The following is a 21,305-nucleotide window of genomic DNA, read 5'->3' as shown; positions in this document are numbered from 1 at the left end:
TAATCCCTTATTGATGTCATCCACTTCAATCTGTGTAGATGAAGGAGAGGATAGATGTTAATTAAAGAAGGATTTTTAAGCCTTGAGACAATTGAGGTATGGATTGTGTATTTGTACCATTCAGAGAGTGAATGGGCAAGACAAAATATTTAAGTGGCTTTGAATGGGGTATGGCAGTAGGTGCCAAGCACAGCGGTTTGAGTGTTTCAAGAACCGCAACCCTGCTGGGTTTTTCACGCTCAACAGTTTCCGTGTGTATCAAGAATCGTCCACCACCCAAAGGACATCCAGCCAACTTGAAACAGTGGGAAGCATTGGAGTCAACATGGGCCAGCATCCCTGTGGAATGCTTTCAACACCTTGTAGAGTCCATGCCCTGATGACTTAAGGCTGTTCTGAGGGCAAATGGGGGTGCAACTCAATATGAAGAAGGTGTTCCTACTATTTTCTACTCTGTGTATCAAATAAACCAAATTTGGTCACATCCATGTGTTTATCAGATGTTATTGTGGGTGTAGCGAAATGCTTGTGAAAAAGAGCTAGAAGCGAGGCAGCCTTCTCTGTCGCCGCCATTTTTTATTTTTTGTGTAATGTCTTTGTTGAAAGAATATATATATATATATTTCCCTTGACAGATTGATTCTGAATGTCTCCCCATAACCTCACATAACCCACATCAGTAGTGAGTGCCTCCTAAAATCTTCCCAGTCAGTGTTACGAATGGAACAGTGTCTTAGATTTTCATCATTTATTTGACCTTTATTTAACGAGGCAAGTCTGTTAAGAACACATTCTTATTTACAATGACAGCCTACCCTGGCCAAACCCTAACCCGGACAACAGTGGGCCAATTGTGCACTGCCCTATGGGACTCCCAATCATGGCCGGTTGTGATACAGCCTGGAATCAAACCATGGTCTGTAGTGATGCCTCTAACACTGAGATGCCATGCCTTAGACCGCTGCGCAACTCGGGAGCATGTGAGGTAGAGTATGGAATTGGGTGGAATTGTCAAATTAGGTCATTGAATTAAGTGATTGTATTAATGTGGGGCGGGCCACAATGATTAAAAATAGAAAATCAGTTGGGTCAGTCAGTGCTATCAAAATAGTCTGCAGGATTATTGGACAATATTATTACAGCTGATAAGTCATCAAACCAATCCAGATCGCTAAAGATCACAGTCAGTCATCCTTGCTCACCCAAACACAAGAAACACCCACATGTCTGCACACACACAAGCAATCATCAATCGTTTTGGGACTCTGACCTGAAATAAGCTACTGTAGTTCAGGAAGGCCTTAACATTGCTCTATGTAACTGTCATTTGGGTAAATAATAGTATATGTTGATAGTGGCAGATAGCATTATAATGCAGTTCTTCATCAGCCTATTTGTTTCTATAATTTCATAGGTGATGTTCCAGAGATAACCCTGTTGGATGTGTCTAATGATAATACTGACTATTGGACCACCAGGTCATGAATAAGCAGAGAGTTTTGGTCACTCAAACACTAATGGTCAAACAAGCTTGGATTTCAGCATTTGTTATATCCCTCTGAAAACCTGCCATATACTGTACATATCCAACTGAAAACAGATCAACCATGAGTATGTCATGCATGTTGTTATAATCATGACACAAATATCCAAGTGGATATATAGGAATTTTGATTATTTGTGTAAAAAAATGTAAATGTTATAATGGCCATATAAGATTCATTCTTTTAATCAAGCCACAGTATAAGATTGCAATTCTATGTGAAGAAGAGCTTTCTCTCAATAGTTTAATATTTTCTGGTTTGCAGGGAAACAGTAGATGAGAAATCTGGCATATTACACTATTGTCAAAATCCTACATTTATTTTTTCAATATTTTATTCTCCATTTGTTCTCTGATTGTTATGATTATAGAATGTATTTTGACCTTCTCTGCTGTGATATATGTTCAGGAAAATCCTATTGAATTTTGTTGAATAATAGATTTTAACACTATAACTATAGACACCTTTCATATAAATGAATGATATATCCTAAAACATAGCAGCAGGAATATTTGTTGAAGTGTTTGTACACACACAGAGTAGCAACACAAGCCTTTTTTTGGATATCAAAATGTTCAATACATGTTTTTAAGTAAATAGTTCAAATAATGATCAATACTGCTTGTCTTGCAAATCAGCATTCGGGTTCTAAGTCACTGAGAGTGATCACTTCAACTCAATTCCTTAGGAGCCCTATTGGGACAAGCTAGACCCCACCTTGACCCCAGTAGTCTAACTGGCTCATTAACCATGCTGTGCCTCTCACGACAAATGGCAAAAGCTGCACAGCACACACACATACACACATGCACATGATTCAGCTAGGCATCTAGCCCAAGCAGCCCTCTAATGCACAGCCCTCCCCTCTCTCCCCAGCTCCTGAACTGCCTGACACCTGAGGAGAACACAGGATGTCAGCATGGCCTGTACTTTCAGGACGGAGAGAGGCGGGTGGACTACATCCTCACCTACCACATCAAAAAGCCCAGCAGCTCGCGCTCCAACCGACAGTCCTCCCGCTTCACTGACAACGCCTTTACACGGAGCCTCCGCCGTGGGACAGCCAGGCTGGGACGAGCGCCACCCCCTCAGCCCAGAGGTGACCCGGAGGTGGCCTCCCAAGACCACAGCATGGACTACCACGTGGACGACAAGCGCCTCCACCGGGAGGAGTTTGAGGGCAACCTGAGGGATATGGGCATGGAGCTGGAGAAGGATGAGGATGTGAGTTGCTTCTCTACGGCTTCTCTGTTCTGTTCTTTTTGACCAAACACACGATATTATCAGCAATGTCCAGTCAGGTCTAGCGTTAGCTATGAGTTAGCTTAGGGCAGAGAGGGGAGAGTATTCCACACAACACAACACTGCTGCACCTCTACAGTCTTTGTTTTCCAGCTGGCTGGTGGATCAGGGGTATTTTTGTCTTTGGGCTTAGGTCAGCCAGTTTGCCTTGAGCCCCTACCATGTAACAGTATACAAAAGATACATTGTACTTTGGTACAGCACCAGCTGAAACCGGCCTATAGAGGGCTAGCAGGACTTGCAGCAGTAACCAGGGTAACTGGGGTAACCCGGGGTAACCTTTTAACCTGCTTGGTTTGTTTGTTTGTTGGATTTACAGTGCCTTGCAATAGTTTTCATCCCCCCTGGCGTTTTTCATATTTTGTTGCATTGCAACCTGTGATTAAAGTAGATTTTTATTTCAATTTCATGTATTTGACATACACAAAATAGTCCAAATTGGTGAAGTGAAATGAAAAAAATCACTTGTTTAAAAAAAAAATCTAAAAATCAATCAATGGAAAAGTGGTGTGTGCATATATACTCACCCCCTTTGCTATGAAGCCCCTAAATAAGATCTAATAGGAAAAATGCCAAGGGGGTGAGTACTTTCGCAAGCCACTGTATCCTTGTCCAATTTGGGTCCTGAGGAAAAACTATTTGAGTACCATTGGTGTAGACTCTAGAGACTACCCTGATTACCCCTTCAAGGTAGGAGGATACATATGTATATATAAACTGACTGGTCCTTGGTTACAGTAATCAAATCAGATTGTGATGTCATGATCTCGGCCAAAATCTCCATCCCACCTGAACAGGCTGGGAATTCCAGGATTTTTTTTCAAACAGCTCTTACACAACATGGACATTATCCAAATGTTCACAGTTTTAGTGTCATTTCGACCTCATAGTGTGAAAATATCATAAAAAAAAAGGGAAATCTCGTTTTTAACTGCACTTTAAACATTACATAATTAGTATCAGTGTTATGCTTTATTTTCCTTGTTCAAAGCCAATGAATTTTGAATTCAAAATCACTGATCAGGATCAAAAGATGAATCTCTTGTAAGAAAACAAAACCAAAAAAAAAACATTTTAAAGTATGGCAGCCGTTGAATCAACTTGTTGGATTAGATGTCATGAGAGTGAATGGATAAAGGAAACCCCTGTGTAGTTCTAGTAGTAGTCTTGTGGTGCATTGACCAACAGTAACCTGTCATGGACAGGACCTGAGGATGTCATGAGGGTGAAGTCCAGTAATATGAGACTAAGTCGGTCCAAGTGCTGAGGATGGCAAGATGACAGCTGCCATGGTAGATCTCTTTACCAAGTCAGGGACAGACAGGGCAGGGCTCTGTGGAAGCATCACACCATGCACAGACACACACAAACACACATCCACACACACGCACAATCATACACACAGCGCCACGCAACTAATGTGTGGCAATGCCAGCTGGAAGATCACTCAGAATACCTTGACTGTACTCTTTAAGAGCAGTACAAACTCTCACCAACTCTCACACATACAGAGTGTTTTCATGTTTTCAATGAAGTGTGTGAGAAAGAGAGATATAAATGACGTCATATGTCTAGTATTTTTGTGGACTTTTCTTACAAGGCAGGGTACATGCGAGATTTGGTTCTGGGTGCCATTCACTCACTGTGTTATAAATCATCTGGGTATAATTTTCCATTTTGTCCCGAAATTGCATTCAAGCCATCATTCTATTATCTAAGTCTTTCCCGTGTGGTTATCGTGTCAGACTGTTCACCGTGGAGGAAGACATACAGAATAATCTCTGTCTTATGATCTTAGCGGAGAGAGGGGAGTAATGTTTAGGTATTTTATCATTTCCTCTCATCGTCTGTCCATTGTGGAGTTAGTTGATTAAAGTAGGCGCCCTAAGTATTATAGATCATTAAAGTGCTGTTGACTATACTAATCTGTCTATAGAGGACATTTAAGTGTGAGTAATTCACATCTGTATCTAATAGAGGGAGGGACACTGGGACGGGACTGAAGTGGGAAGGAAGGAAGCAGAGGTGGTGATGGGATGTGGATGAGTGTCAATGTTTGGGATTCAAACAGTGATGTGATTAATGCATAATTCTGCTAGGAAACCCATATGAACTAACCTTGACCCTCTATGTTTCTAGAACATTTGAGTTGTCTCTGATTCTAAAACCAGAATGCAATGTGATGTCTGACAGTGCAAGACTACATTATAGTTGACTGGATGTCTTTTAGATCTGCACGCCTAAATTCAATACTTGTTGCAGCATCACTTGTTATTAAGGTTTGTTGGGCCAAAGAAAACTAGTCTAAATGAAGTAGGACCTGCACACACGGTTGCTCCACCGCGTACCTTTAGTTTAGTTACACAACCACATTTTGATCCAAGACTGCCTCTATCAAAACCTCTAACTGTGTCCATGAGGGCTCTGTGTGTTTTACAATGTGATGGTGGGAACAGGATACATGATACAGTCTCACAAATGAGCTGCTGCATTCCTAAATCACTTCTGATTAAATGCTGCTCTGAGTACTCAAACTGATTCAGCCTATAGATAGCACTGACACCACCGCGTCCTGAGTTGTTGAGAATGTCACTCCTAATGTTTCAGACATGGTGACATTTGTCGCTTGACATACAGTACACAGCACAGAGGCCAAGGTACTTTTATAAGATGGTATGCAAAGACTGATGATCTGTATCAACAACAAACATGATGCTGGCTGATAGATGATAGAAAGTGACAAAGGCTGTAAAGACAGTCGGTTGTTCAAGGGATTGAGATCAAAGTTAGAGACTGTGTTTTGTTTAAGATTCTGCGTCCCTTGTTGCTAATGATGCTTGTCTTAGCTCTATCGAAGACAATACAAACTGAGATCGCCCGTAACAGGTGGTTGTTTAGAATTTGAGATCAAGTTAGAGGCCATCACCTGCTAGCCATGCTCGTCTTCTCACAGGAGGAGCTGCAGATTGGAACAGATGCTCTGTGCTGTACCATGTCAGTGGGTGAATGAGCATCTCAGTAACCACTGATTCCATGTAAATGATATCATGGGGGTCATATCTGGGTAACTGGGTGACAGCAGCATCAAAGCCTTCACAGTGAATCGCTTCTGTGTTGATGTTGTTCAACATACAGTACTGTGGAATACTATTTGTGTCGGTACTAGTTTGAACTTTTTTGTCATTTTCCTGGGTTCAAATGCTCACGTTATCATTGTAATGAGGATGACGTGTTTCTATAGAAGGGTAGCTGATTCTTCTCATGATTTCCCATGGTGTCTCTTTGTCTCTGTGCCATACAGTAAGTAGCCTTCAGTTCCCAGACATTGTCTTGATTGAACTGACTATAGAACAAGGATTTGTTTGGAGCCCGTTGTTTACCCAACTGTCATCCAGATGAATGTATTGCTTTCCTTAAAGACAAGAGATAAACACATGCATTTCTTTCATTCTTTTAGTTTGTTGCCTTTATACATACCTCTAATGTTGATGCTGTCATGTCATATACTGTTGTTGGTCGAGCATAAAAAGGGACATTATAGCATAAAAAGGGACATTATAGCATAAAAAGGGACATTATAGCCAAAGGGTTGGGCATTCAGTACTTGCCAACCAAACCTTAAACTTCCATTTTATTGTTCAAAAAATGAAGTTTATTTCATGAAATGAATCGTTTTTTTGTTTATTTCAGACTAAAACTCCAGGTGTGGGCTTTGTGAAGATTCATGCTCCATGGCATGTGCTCTGTCGAGAGGCAGAGTTTATGAAGCTCAAGATGCCCACGAAAAAAGTAAGTTAACTGTTGAATGATATGTACCGGTTACAAGCTTCTCCAATGACCTTTGAGAGGGAGGTGAGACCCAGAGGAAACAAGGACAAAGGAAGCAAGGACAGAGGAAGCAAGGACAGAGGAAACAAGGACAGAGGAAGCAAGAGCAGAGGAAACAAGGACAGAGGAATCAAGGTTTTGACAGCTAGTAACGTTTTCAGACACAGACCTGATGCTTGCCATTCTCATTCTCTCTGACCTGTTTGTGCCCTGGTTAACCTCCTGGGCACAAACAGGTATATCAATAACACGTATGGAATCATGTAGTAGACCTGAATGTATATCTATATATTGTAGGTACACTATATATACAAAAGGTTTTGGACACCCCTTCAAATTAGTGAATTCAAATCAAATCAAAGTTTATTTGTCACGTGCGCCGAATACAACAGGTTTAGACCTTACAGTAAAATGCTTATTTACAGGGTCAAACCAATAGTGCAAAAAAGGTATTAGGTGAACAATAGGTAAGTAAAGAAATAAAAACAACAGTAAAATAACAGTGAAAAATAACAGTAGCGAGGCTATAAAAGGAGTGAGGCTATAAAAGGAGTGAGGCTACATACAGACACCGGTTAGTCGGGCTGATTGAGGTAGTATGTACATGTAGATATGGTTAAAGTGACTATGCATATATGATGAACAGAGAGTAGCAGTAGAGTAAAAGAGGGGTTGGCGGTGGTGGGTGGCGGAATACAATGCAGATTGCCAGGTTAGCCAATATGGGGAAGCACTGGTTGGTTGGGCCAATTGAGGTAGTATGTACATATGTACATGAATGTATAGTTAAAGTGACTGCGCATATATGATGAACAGAGAATAGCAGCAGCGTAAAAGAGGGGGGAGGAACACAATGAAAATAGTCCAGGTAGCCTTTTGATTACCTGTTCAGGAGTCTTATGGATTGGGTGTAAAAACCTTCCCTTGCCATGCGGTAGTAGAGAGAACAGCCTATGACTGGGGTGGCTGTGGTCTTTGACAATTTTTAGGGCCTTCCTCTGACACCGCCTGGTGTAGAGGTCCTGGATGGCAGGCAGCTTAGCCATAGTGATGTACTGGGTCTTACGCACTCCCCTCTGTAGTGCATTACGGAGGCTGAGAAATTGCCGTACCAGGCAGTGTATATCAGGTGTATCAATTGTATCTAATTGCCGTACCAGGCAGGTATATCTTTATATTGTAGTTCTATAAACTGAAGGTATATCTAGATATTGTAGTTCTATAAACTGAAGGTATATCTAGATATTGTAGTTCTATAAACTGAAGATATATCTTTATATTGTAGGTATATAAACTGAAGGTATATCTAGATATTGTAGTTCTATAAACTGAAGGTATATCTAGATATTGTAGTTCTATAAACTGAAGGTATATCTAGATATTGTAGGTATGTAAACTGAAGGTATATCTAGATATTGTAGTTCTATAAACTGAAGGTATATCTTTATATTGTAGTTCTATTAATTGAAGGTATATCTTTATATTGTAGGTATATAAACTGAAGTTATATCTAGATATTGTAGTTCTATAAACTGAAGGTATATCTAGATATTGTAGTTCTATAAACTGAAGGTATATCTTTATATTGTAGATATATAAACTGAAGGTATATCTAGATATTGTAGTTCTATAAACTGAAGGTATATCTAGATATTGTAGTTCTATAAACTGAAGGTATATCTAGATATTGTAGTTATATAAACTGAAGGTATATCTTTATATTGTAGGTATATAAACTGAAGGTATATCTAGATATTGTAGTTCTATTAATTGAAGGTATGTCTTTATATTGTAGGTATATAAACTGAAGGTATATCTAGATATTGTAGTTCTATAAACTGAAGGTATATCTAGATATTGTAGTTCTATTAATTGAAGGTATGTCTTTATATTGTAGGTATATAAACTGAAGGTATATCTTTATATTGTAGTTCTATAAACTGAAGGTATATCTAGATATTGTAGTTCTATTAATTGAAGGTATGTCTTTATTGTAGGTATATAAACTGAAGGTATATCTAGATATTGTAGTTCTATAAACTGAAGGTATATCTAGATATTGTAGTTCTATAAACTGAAGGTATATCTTTATATTGTAGTTCTATTAATTGAAGGTATATCTTTATATTGTAGTTCTATAAACTGAAGGTATATCTAGATATTGTAGTTCTATTAATTGAAGGTATGTCTTTATATTGTAGGTATATAAACTGAAGGTATATCTAGATATTGTAGTTCTATAAACTGAAGGTATATCTTTATTTTGTAGGTATATGAAATGAAGCAGAGTACGGGTGTTGGGGCGAAGATCAACACATTGGTAAACAAAGCAACAGAACCTCTCTATCCCAACGTGGAGGATAACAGGACACACAATGTTAAGCATCTCTCCTACATGTTCTCCAGGGAAAAACAACACTTGTGAGTATATACTTTATGTCTTATGATAATATAGTGTATACAGGACTGTATACTCTATAAATGTACCTTAACATATTGACTTCAATTCCTTCTCAAAATCATCTTGGTTTCAAGGACATTAAATACACTTTTATTGTACAATACCAGTCAAAAATTTGGACACACTACATTGTAGAATAATAGTGAAGACATCAAAACTATGAATTAACATATATAGAATACTGTAGTAACCAAAAAAGTTTAAAACAAATCAAAATATATTTTAGATTTTCGATTCTTCAAAGTAGCCACCCTTTGCCTTGATGACAGCTTTGCAAACTCTTGGCATTCTCTCAAACAGCTTCACCTGGAATGCTTTTCCAGCAGTGTTGATGGAGTTCCCACATATGCTGAGCTCTTGTTGGGTGCTTTTTCTTCACTCTGTGTTCCGACTCATCCCAAACCATCTCAATTGGTTAGAGGTTGGGTGATTATGGAGTCAGGTCATCTGATGCAGCACTCCATAACTCTCGTTCTTGGTCAGATAGCCCTTACGGGTGTGTTGGGTCATTGTCCTGTTGATAAACAATTGATAGTCCCACTAAGGGCATCACTGCATAATGCTGTCGTAGCCATGCTGGTTAAGTGTGCCTTGAATTCTAAATAAATCACAGACAGTATCATCAGAAAAGCACCCCCACACCACAACACCTCCTCCTCCATGCTCACGGTGGCAACCACACATGCAGAGATCATCTGTTCACCTACTCCACGTCTCACAAAGACACGGCAGTTTGAACCAATAATCTCAAATTTGGAGTCATCAGACCAAAGTACAGATTTCCGCTGGTCTAACGTCCGTTGCTCGTGTTTCTTTGCCCACGCAAGTCTTTTCTTCTTATTGGTGTCTTTTAGTAGTGGTTTCTTTGTAGCAATACAACCATGAAGGCCTGATTCACGTTGAACAGTTGATGTTGAGATGTGTCTGTTACTTGAACTCTGTGAAGCATTTATTTGGGCTGCAATCTGAGGTACAGTTAACTCTAATGAACTTATCCTCTACAGCAGAGGTAACTCTGGGTCTTCATTTCCTGTGGTGGTCCTCATGAGAGCCAGTTTCATCATAGTGCTTGATGGTTTTTGCGACTGCACTTGAAGAAACATTCAAAGTCCTTGACTAACCTTCATGTCTTAAAGTAATGGTGGACTGTCATTTCTCTTTGCTTATTTGAGCTGTTCTTGCCATAATATGAACTTGGTCTTTCACCAAAAAGGGCTGTCTTCTGTATACCACACCTACCTTGTCACAACACAACTGATTGGTTCAAACGCATTAAGGAGGAAAGAAATTCCACAAATGAAATTTTAACAAGGCACTCCTGTTAATTGAAATGCATTCCAGGTGACTACCTCATGAAGCTGGTTGAGAGAATGGCAAGAGTGTGCAAAGCTGTCATCAAGGCAAAGGGTGGCTACTTTGAAGAATCTCAAACATTAAATATATTTGGGATTTGTTTAACACTTTTTTGGTTACTACATGATTCCATATGTGTTCTTTCATAGTTTTGATGTCTTCACTATTATTCTATAGTAGGAGTAGTAAAAATAAAGAAAAACCCTTGAATGAGTAGTTGTGTCCAAACCTTTGACTGGTACTGTAAATGTCTAGTGACATATGATATGGCATGTGGTGGCATATGCCTGTTCGCACATATTAAGGACAGGCAAGAAAAATAGATGAAGGCCTATATGTTGTTCTGAAGGATTATATGCATCACTATATACAGTATGTCTTCCAATCACATATACAAAACTGTTCTCTGAAATTCCATTCCTGCGCCTATCCATCTTTGTTGACGGGAATTGAATGCACATAATCTAATTGACTACTGTAGTGGTGTACGGTATATTATGTGGCATACCCGTTGACACCCATTGACAACAGAACAGAACAGTAGCTGAAGGTCTGAGGGTCTGATGGCTTGTACAACAACAGACTATCAATAATAACTGAGAAACAGTTTAGGGGACGTTAAACATTTCCTTGAAAATACAGAGGGCCGAACTTGAACCCGTAATAGTGTGTAAAGCTTCCCGTAAAGACTTACATACCAGCTCATACTGCATGATCGAGCCCAGATGCAGAAGTCAAATCATCTTGATGTTATGTTTAGTGTTATAAAAGAAAGGGCCTATCAGCTTTGAATCTTACTCAAACAGCACACGAAAGTATCTGTAAGGGCATGAGCTATAAACAGGGTTATTTCTGCCACAGTTTGTTTTGTTTGTTTATTTGGTGTGGAGATTGGATGGCCGTCTATTCTGAGCTATTCCCTTAACACTGGAAGCTATGCTATTCCAACCCTGCTATCTATTAATCTGGTCTGTTGTAACTATGCTATTCCAACCCTGCTATCTATTCATCTGGTCTGTTGTAACTATGCTATTCCAACCCTGCTATCTATTAATCTGGTCTGTTTTAACTATGCTATTCCAACCCTGCTATCTATTAATCTGGTCTGTTGTAACTATGCTATTCCAACCCTGCTATCTATTAATCTGGTCTGTTGTAACTATGCTATTCCAACCCTGCTATCTATTAATCTGGTCTGTTGTAACTATGCTATTCCAACCCTGCTATCTATTAATCTGGTCTGTTGTAACTATGCTATTCCAACCCTGCTATCTATTCATCTGGTCTGTTGTAACTATGCTATTCCAACCCTGCTATCTATTAATCTGGTCTGTTTTAACTATGCCATCCCAACCCTGCTATCTATTAATCTGGTCTGTTGTAACTATGCTATTCCAACCCTGCTATCTATTAATCTGGTCTGTTGTAACTATGCTATTCCAACCCTGCTATCTATTAATCTGGTCTGTTGTAACTATGCTATTCCAACCCTGCTATCTATTAATCTGGTCTGTTGTAACTATGCTATTCCAACCCTGCTATCTATTAATCTGGTCTGTTGTAACTATGCTATTCCAACCCTGCTATCTATTCATCTGGTCTGTTGTAACTATGCTATTCCAACCCTGCTATCTATTAATCTGGTCTGTTGTAACTATGCTATTCCAACCCTGCTATCTATTAATCTGGTCTGTTGTAACTATGCTATTCCAACCCTGCTATCTATTAATCTGGTCTGTTGTAACTATGCTATTCCAACCCTGCTATCTATTAATCTGGTCTGTTTTAACTATGCCATCCCAACCCTGCTATCTATTAATCTGGTCTGTTGTAACTATGCCACCCCAACCCTGCTATCTATTAATCTGGTCTGTTGTAACTATGCCACCCCAACCCTGCTATCTATTAATCTGGTCTGTTGTAACTATGCTATTCCAACCCTGCTATCTATTAATCTGGACTGTTGTAACTATGCTATTCCAACCCTGCTATCTATTAATCTGGTCTGCTGTAACTATGCTTACCATAACAATCCCCCATGGGTTATCTATGACAGGTCTGTAAGACCTTTAAGGGCCTTTAGGCCCTCTGGTCTCTGGGCGGGTTAGTCTTTTGTCCCAGATCTGTTTGTGCTGTTTTGCCAATTCCACACCACGTGACGGAGACCATTGGAGTTGACAAGACATCAGGAACTGATCTGGGATCAGGCTTTGTCCGGGCTGCCTAACCACTGACATCCTCTCTATGATGGGTTTCATTACACCTCCGTGTGTTAAGCAGGAAAGTGTTTATTGTATGCTGATGCTTCACTAACAAAGAGTGTCTGTTTATAATGTGGGTAGATGGCTGCAAAAACAACCTGCCCTTATGTATCCAGTTAATTATACCGTCTCTCTCTCTCTCTCTCTCTCTCTCTCTCTCTTCTCTTTCTATCTCTTTCTCTCTCTCTATCTCTCTCTCTCTCTCTCTCTCTTTCTCTTTCTATCTCTCTCTTTCTCTTTCTATCTCTCTCTTTCTCTCTCTCTGACTCTCTCTCTCTCTCTCTCTCTCTCTCTCTCTCTCTCTCTCTCTCTCTCTCTCTCTCTCTCTCTCTCTCTCTCTCTCTCTCTCTCTCTCCCTCTTTCTCTCCCTCTTTCTCTCCCTCTTTCTCCCCCTCTTTCTCTGTCTCTCTCCGTGTATGTGTGTGTGTGTGTGTGTTTCTTCATAACAGGTTTGATTTATCAGACAGAGACTCCTTCTTTGATAGTAAAACAAGAGCTTCAATAGTAAGTGTCATTGTGTCGTCCAGATCCTCCATGACTGTAGACTGGAGACTGGAGTCTGAGACCATTGAGACCATTAATTACAGTAGATCATCTCACTTTATTCATGAGAACCATATCAGGAATGTGTTTATTGTATAATTGTGTGTATTGGGTATATGTGTAATTTGTTAAATATTACTTGTTAGATTTTACTGCACTGTCGGAGCTAGAAGCACAAGCATTTCGCTACAGCCGCAATAACATCTGTGAATCACGTGTATGTGACCAATAACATCTGCTAATCATGTGTATGTGACCAATAACATCTGCTAATCACGTGTATGTGACCAATAACATCTGCTAATCACGTGTATGTGACCAATAGAATTTGATTTGATTTGAGGAATGCCCTATTCTGTATGTACGATTGGTTCTTCCCTTCTTATCTTATCAGGTTTTTGAAGTATTGAAACGTACAAAATGCACAAAGGCTAAGTATAGTATGGGTAAGTAAGAGTCTGCTTTGTTTTATATACTCAATGTCTAGGAGGACTTTTCCCTTCTGTGTAGCTCGAGCCTTATGCACTACATGCAGTATGTGTCCTGCACAAGAATGTGGAACGTTATGCAGAGTGTGTGTTTGAGTGTGTCTGTATTTGTGTGTGTATGTGTCTATTTTATAACCTACAGTATATGCCTGTAAAATGTGTGCTTGTTTGTGTGAAATGGTACAGTAACACATGAATAGTCACGTAGCCTAAACTCAGATTGTCAAATTGGCCGTTAGACTTTAAAAACGGTTCCTCTGGGTTGACACTAGCACTGCTGGTACCAGCCATGAGTTAATGCAGTAACTAAAGACCAACAGAATTAGTAGGTATTTCATTTGGATTTTTAAACGGGGTACAACTTCCCGGTGTCTCTGTCTCTAGGGTTCACCAGCTTGCTAGGGAGTGGAGTCTACACAGATGCCTATCCACTACATGATGTGAGTACTCATTGCAATCTGCTTAATTGTGTTTACAATAAAACACATCTTTACATCTTTATTTGTATTTTTTGACTGTCGTATGATATTCCCAACCCCCCGTGGACACCACACATACATCTGTTCAATGACATATGAGACATGGGAGTCAATTCCACTGCTGAGTGCTGACTATATAATACAGTTAACTGCCAATTTGACTGTATATGATTAGTAGAAGTTTTAATGTACGTCGTTGAGTGCAGTCAAATACGTCATGACGAGTCACATTGAGTAGACACGCTGAAAACTTATCTGGACGAATAACAACATCTCTGTTTCATTTGTTTTGCAGGGAGATTTGGATGGTGAAAACGTTGAGCCCAATGATAGGAAGGTGAGTGACATGAATATGGGCATATGACCATTCCTAAGGAGACCACACTGATATTAGCAGACCACACTGATATTAGCAGACCACACTGATGTTAGACCACACTGATATTAACAGACCACACTGATATTAACAGACCACACTGATGTTAGACCACACTGATATTAACAGACCACACTGATATTAACAGACCACACTGATGTTAGACCACACTGATATTAACAGACCACACTGATGTTAGACCACACTGATATTAACAGACCACACTGATATTAGCAGACCACACTGATGTTAGACCACACTGATATTAACAGACCACACTGATATTAACAGACCACACTGATGTTAGACCACACTGATGTTAGACCACACTGATATTAGCAGACCACACTGATATTAACAGACCACACTGATATTAACAGACCACACTGATGTTAGACCACACTGATATTAACAGACCATACTGATATTAGCAGACCACACTGATATTAACAGACCACACTGATATTAACAGACCACACTGATATTAACAGACCACACTGATATTAACAGACCACACTGATATTAACAGACCACACTGATATTAACAGACCACACTGATATTAACAGACCACACTGATATTAACAGACCACACTGATATTAACAGACCACACTGATATTAACAGACCACACTGATATTAACAGCCATGTTTCTGGAGATGGTTTAATTGATGTGTGTACAGCTGCTTGGTGTGTGTTTAATGACTGTACAGCTGCTTGGTGTGTGTTTAATGACTGTACAGCTGCTTTGCTTGGTGTCTGAGCAGGGCAGACCCCTCTCCAAGACGATGGGCTGGGCCCTGGGGTTTGTTATTGCTGAGGATGACAGCTACACAATCTTATCAGCTGATTCTGCTGCATTGGCACAGGGTCCTGTTTGTACTGAGGTCTCTTCAGTCCTCCTCTGCTCTGCCTGCTGGAGAGATGTGTGTGTGTGTGTGTGTGTGTGTGTGTGTGTGTGTGTGTGTGTGTGTGTGTGTGTGTGTGTGTGTGTGTGTGTGTGTGTGTGTGTGTGTGTGTGTGTGTGTGTGTGTGTGTGTGTGTGTGTGTGTGTGTGTGTGTGTGTGTGTGTGTCTCAATTATCGGACAGTTTACTTTCTTATAGCTAGCGTAATCCTATTGATAAGATAAATGCAAACATACTATAGTTTAGTGAAGATAAGTGTGTCTGTATGACTGGATAAGTGTGTACCTCACTCCATTGAGCCTGAGAAAGACAGTAGTGACTGCAGTAACTGTATCTGGGACTAGTTTAGAGCAGACTCAAGGTTTGTTTGGCTTTTCAACAGACATTCCTGTTAGCTAGCTTATTCAGATGTTCTGGTGCTCTGTTCTTAATGGCTGTTTCCTTTAGTTTACACCTCAAATACTGCATGGAATGGAGGTCTGGTGTGGAGACTGGGATGGCTCATCAGGAATGGTGCTTCTTTTTCACTGACCCAATAGTGTCCTGTAGTTTAGCATTTGTGTGTAGTACCGTTCCTATTCAAGATCATTCCTGAACATCCTGTTAAGGGCATGTTTGGTGCCCTGAAACATTAGAAGGAAAAACTGCATAATTTAGCACATGCTTCAGAGAGTTGAGTTCAAACAACAAGTAGAAAATACCCACTATCTTCCTTGTTGTGAAGCCAGGCTGCTGTGTGTTCGTGGTGCCATGGTAGAAAATACCCACTATCTTCCTTGTTGTGTAGCCAGGCTGCTGTGTGTTAGTGGTGCCATGGTAGAAAATACCCACTATCTTCCTGGTTGTGTAGCCAGGCTGCTGTGTGTTAGTGGTGCCATGGTAGAAAATACCCACTATCTTCCTGGTTGTGTAGCCAGGCTGCTGTGTGTTAGTAGTGCCATGGTAGAAAATACCTACTATCGTCCTTGTTGTGTAGCCAGGCTGCTGTGTGTTAGTGGTGCCATGGTAGAAAATACCCACTATCTTCCTGGTTGTGTAGCCAGGCTGCTGTGTGTTAGTGGTGCCATGGTAGAAAATACCCACTATCTTCCTGGTTGTGTATCCAGGCTGCTGTGTGTTCGTGGTGCCATGGTAGAAAATACCCACTATCTTCCTGGTTGTGTAGCCAGGCTGCTGTGTGTTCGTGGTGCCATGGTAGAAAATACCCACTATCTTCCTGGTTGTGTAGCCAGGCTGCTGTGTGTTCGTGGTGCCATGGTAGAAAATACCCACTATCTTCCTGGTTGTGTAGCCAGGCTGCTGTGTGTTCGTGGTGCCATGGTAGAAAATACCCACTATCTTCCTGGTTGTGTAGCCAGGCTGCTGTGTGTTCGTGGTGCCATGGTAGAAAATACCCACTATCTTCCTTGTTGTGTATCCAGGCTGCTGTGTGTTCGTGGTGCCATGGTAGAAAATACCCACTATCTTCCTGGTTGTGTAGCCAGGCTGCTGTGTGTTAGTGGTGCCATGGTAGAAAATACCCACTATCTTCCTGGTTGTGTAGCCAGGCTGCTGTGTGTTAGTGGTGCCATGGTAGAAAATACCCACTATCTTCCTGGTTGTGTAGCCAGGCTGCTGTGTGTTCGTGGTGCCATGGTAGAAAATACCCACTATCTTCCTGGTTGTGTAGCCAGGCTGCTGTGTGTTCGTGGTGCCATGTTAGAAAATACCCACTATCTTCCTGGTTGTGTAGCCAGGCTGCTGTGTGTTCGTGGTGCCATGTTAGAAAATACCCACTATCTTCCTGGTTGTGTAGCCAGGCTGCTGTGTGTTCGTGGTGCCATGTTAGAAAATACCCACTATCTTCCTGGTTGTGTAGCCAGGCTGCTGTGTGTTCGTGGTGCCATGGTAGAAAATACCCACTATCTTCCTGGTTGTGTAGCCAGGCTGCTGTGTGTTAGTGGTGCCATGGTAGAAAATACCCACTATCTTCCTGGTTGTGTAGCCAGGCTGCTGTGTGTTCGTGGTGCCATGGTAGAAAATACCCACTATCTTCCTGGTTGTGTAGCCAGGCTGCTGTGTGTTCGTGGTGCCATGGTAGAAAATACCCACTATCTTCCTGGTTGTGTAGCCAGGCTGCTGTGTGTTCGTAGTGCCATGGTACTGTCTGGAACATCTGTTGAGCATTAGAACGATCCTATTGGCATCCCTATCATTGAAACAGAATAATGGCATGTAATTGAGGTATTCTCTCTGAACGGGGACGTGTCCAAGTGTCTTATCTTCCTCCCGCTGAGAATGATTACAATAAGCTCAGCTTGGCAACAGATGGAATGTACATACTGTAGCGTGTGTGTTTGTGTGTTTGTGTGTGTGTGTGTGTGTGTGTGTGTGTGTGTGTGTGTGTGTGTGTGTGTGTGTGTGTGTGTGTGTGTGTGTGTGTGTGTGTGTGTGTGTGTGTGTGTGTGTGTGTGTGTGTGTGTGTGTGTGTGTGTGTGTGTCATCTTCACAACAAATTTGTTTTGTTAAATTATCGGACAGTTTACTTTCTTATAGCTAGCGTAATCCTATTGATAAGATAAATGCAAACATGCTATAGTTTAGTGAAGATAAGTATCTCATAAAGAGGGGAGGGGAGGAGGGGAGGAGGAGGAGGGTATCTTTGGGTGGTGACACAACAGGAGAATAAGCTGCCTGTCTGTAGCCTGTTGGTTCGCTAGGCTTTGTGGTGAGAGAAGTCTAATGGGTTATTATGGTATGACCTGTACAGTATTTCAGTAGGATGGTTGTGGTGGAAACGCTGGCTGTTGGGGTTGGAGGGGAGGGAGAGAGAGAGAAAGAGAGACCGTGCTGGTAGAAGAGAGGAAGAGAGAGAGAAAGAGAGACTGTGCCGGTAGAAGAGAGGAAGGGAGAGAAAGAGAGACCGTGCTGGTAGAAGAGAGGAAGGGAGAGAAAGAGAGACCGTGCTGGTAGAAGAGAGGAAGGGAGAGAAAGAGAGAACGTGCTGGTAGAAGAGAGGAAGGGAGAGAAAGAGAGACCGTGCCGGTAGAAGAGAGGAAGGGAGAGAAAGAGAGAACGTGCTGGTAGAAGAGAGGAAGGGAGAGAAAGAGAGACCGTGCCGGTAGAAGAGAGGAAGGGAGAGAGAAAGAGAGACTGTGCCGGTAGAAGAGAGGAAGGGAGAGAAAGAGAGAACGTGCTGGTAGAAGAGAGGAAGGGAGAGAAAGAGAGGCCGTGCTGGTAGAAGAGAGGAAGGGAGAGAAAGAGAGACCGTGCTGGCAGAAGAGAGAAAGGGAGAGAGAAAGAGAGACCGTTCTGGCAGAAGAGAGAAAGGGAGAGAGAAAGAGAGACCGTGCTGGTAGAAGAGAGGAAGGGAGAGAAAGAGAGACCGTGCCGGTAGAAGAGAGGAAGGGAGAGAAAGAGAGAACGTGCTGGCAGAAGAGAGGAAGGGAGAGAAAGAGAGAACGTGCTGGTAGAAGAGAGGAAGGGAGAGAAAGAGAGACCGTGCCGGTAGAAGAGAGGAAGGAGAGAAAGAGAGAACGTGCTGGTAGAAGAGAGGAAGGAGAGAAAGAGAGACCGTGCCGGTAGAAGAGAGGAAGGGAGAGAGAAAGAGAGACTGTGCGGTAGAAGAGAGGAAGGGAGAGAAAGAGAGAACGTGCTGGTAGAAGAGAGGAAGGGAGAGAAAGAGAGGCCGTGCTGGTAGAAGAGAGGAAGGGAGAGAAAGAGAGACCGTGCTGGCAGAAGAGAGAAAGGGAGAGAGAAAGAGAGACCGTTCTGGCAGAAGAGAGAAAGGGAGAGAGAAAGAGAGACCGTGCTGGTAGAAGAGAGGAAGGGAGAGAAAGAGAGACCGTGCCGGTAGAAGAGAGGAAGGGAGAGAAAGAGAGAACGTGCTGGCAGAAGAGAGGAAGGGAGAGAAAGAGAGACCGTGCTGGTAGAAGAGAGGAAGGGAGAGAAAGAGAGACCGTGCTGGTAGAAGAGAGGAAGGGAGAGAGAAAGAGAGACTGTGCCGGTAGAAGAGAGGAAGGGAGAGAAAGAGAGACCGTGCTGGCAGAAGAGAGAAAGGGAGAGAGAAAGAGAGACCGTGCTGGTAGAAGAGAGGAAGGGAGAGAAAGAGAGACCGTGCCGGTAGAAGAGAGGAAGGGAGAGAAAGAGAGACCGTGCTGGCAGAAGAGCGGAAGGGAGAGAAAGAGAGACCGTGCTGGTAGAAGAGAGGAAGGGAGAGAAAGAGAGAGACCGTGCCGGTAGAAGAGAGGAAGGGAGAGAGAAAGAGAGACCGTGCCGGTAGAAGAGAGGAAGGGAGAGAGAAAGAGAGACCGTGCCGGTAGAAGAGAGGAAGGGAGAGAAAGAGAGACCGTGCCGGTAGAAGAGAGGAAGGGAGAGAGAAAGAGAGACTGTGCCGGTAGAAGAGAGGAAGGGAGAGAAAGAGAGACCGTGCTGGTAGAAGAGAGGAAGGGAGAGAAAGAGAGACCGTGCTGGTAGAAGAGAGGAAGGGAGAGAAAGAGAGACCGTGCTGGTAGAAGAGAGGAAGGGAGAGAAAGAGAGACCGTGCAGGTAGAAGAGAGGAAGGGAGAGAAAGAGAGACCGTGCTGGCAGAAGAGAGGAAGGGAGAGAAAGAGAGACCTTGCTGGTAGAAGAGAGGAAGGGAGAGAAAGAGAGACCGTGCTGGTAGAAGAGAGGAAGGGAGAGAGAAAGAGAGACTGTGCCGGTAGAAGAGAGGAAGGGAGAGAAAGAGAGACCGTGCTGGCAGAAGAGAGAAAGGGAGAGAGAAAGAGAGACCGTGCTGGTAAACCGTGCCGGTAGAAGAGAGGAAGGAGAGAAAGAGAGACCGTGCTGGTAGAAGAGAGGAAGGGAGAGAAAGAGAGACCGTGCCGGTAGAAGAGAGGAAAGGAGAGAAAGAGAGACCGTGCCGGTAGAAGAGAGGAAGGGAGAGAAAGAGAGACCGTGCCGGTAGAAGAGAGGAAGGGAGAGAGAAAGAGAGACTGTGCCGGTAGAAGAGAGGAAGGGAGAGAAAGAGAGACCGTGCCGGTAGAAGAGAGGAAGGGAGAGAAAGAGAGACCGTGCTTTTAGAAGAGAGGAAGGGAGAGAAAGAGAGACCGTGCTGGTAGAAGAGAGGAAGGGAGAGAAAGAGAGACCGTGCAGGTAGAAGAGAGGAAGGGAGAGAAAGAGAGACCGTGCCAGTAGAAGAGAGGAAGGGAGAGAAAGAGAGAACGTGCTTCACGGTAGAAGAGAGGAAGGGAGAGAAAGAGAGACCGTGCCGGTAGAAGAGAGGAAGGGAGAGAAAGAGAGAACGTGCTGGCAGAAGAGAGGAAGGGAGAGAAAGAGAGACCGTGCTGGTAGAAGAGAGGAAGGAGAGAAGAGAGACCGTGCTGGTAGAAGAGAGGAAGGGAGAGAGAAAGAGAGACTGTGCCGGTAGAAGAGAGGAAGGGAGAGAAAGAGAGACCGTGCAGGTAGAAGAGAGGAAGGGAGAGAAAGAGAGACCGTGCTGGCAGAAGAGAGGAAGGGAGAGAAAGAGAGACCGTGCTGGTAGAAGAGAGGAAGGGAGAGAAAGAGAGACCGTGCTGGTAGAAGAGAGGAAGGGAGAGAGAAAGAGAGACTGTGCCGGTAGAAGAGAGGAAGGGAGAGAAAGAGAGACCGTGCTGGCAGAAGAGAGAAAGGGAGAGAGAAAGAGAGACCGTGCTGGTAGAAGAGAGGAAGGGAGAGAAAGAGAGACCGTTAGAAGAGAGGAATGGAGAGAAAGAGAGACCGTGCTGGTAGAAGAGAGGAGGAAGGAGAGAAAGAGAGACCGTGCC

General features: G+C 42.5%; 1 protein-coding gene across 6 annotated transcripts in view; it reads left to right on the top strand.

Moving 5' to 3' along the window:
• Nucleotides 1-21,305, top strand: part of LOC124033219 (anoctamin-1-like) — a 105,646-nt gene that overhangs the window by 33,269 nt on the left and 51,072 nt on the right. For all 6 annotated transcript variants that reach the window (XM_046345225.1, XM_046345221.1, XM_046345203.1 and 3 more), the window contains 7 exons: nt 2,421-2,768; nt 6,537-6,635; nt 8,944-9,095; nt 13,199-13,253; nt 13,687-13,738; nt 14,165-14,220; nt 14,555-14,596. In XM_046345225.1, coding sequence (XP_046201181.1) covers nt 2,421-2,768; nt 6,537-6,635; nt 8,944-9,095; nt 13,199-13,253; nt 13,687-13,738; nt 14,165-14,220; nt 14,555-14,596 — 804 coding nt within the window. The remainder of the gene's footprint in view (nt 1-2,420; nt 2,769-6,536; nt 6,636-8,943; nt 9,096-13,198; nt 13,254-13,686; nt 13,739-14,164; nt 14,221-14,554; nt 14,597-21,305) is intronic.

This window comes from Oncorhynchus gorbuscha, linkage group LG01 (genome assembly GCF_021184085.1).
Source record: "Oncorhynchus gorbuscha isolate QuinsamMale2020 ecotype Even-year linkage group LG01, OgorEven_v1.0, whole genome shotgun sequence".
NCBI classification, from domain to species: domain Eukaryota; kingdom Metazoa; phylum Chordata; class Actinopteri; order Salmoniformes; family Salmonidae; genus Oncorhynchus; species Oncorhynchus gorbuscha.
Note: the sequence above shows the minus strand (reverse complement) of the source record. Positions and strands in the feature narration are given on the sequence as shown.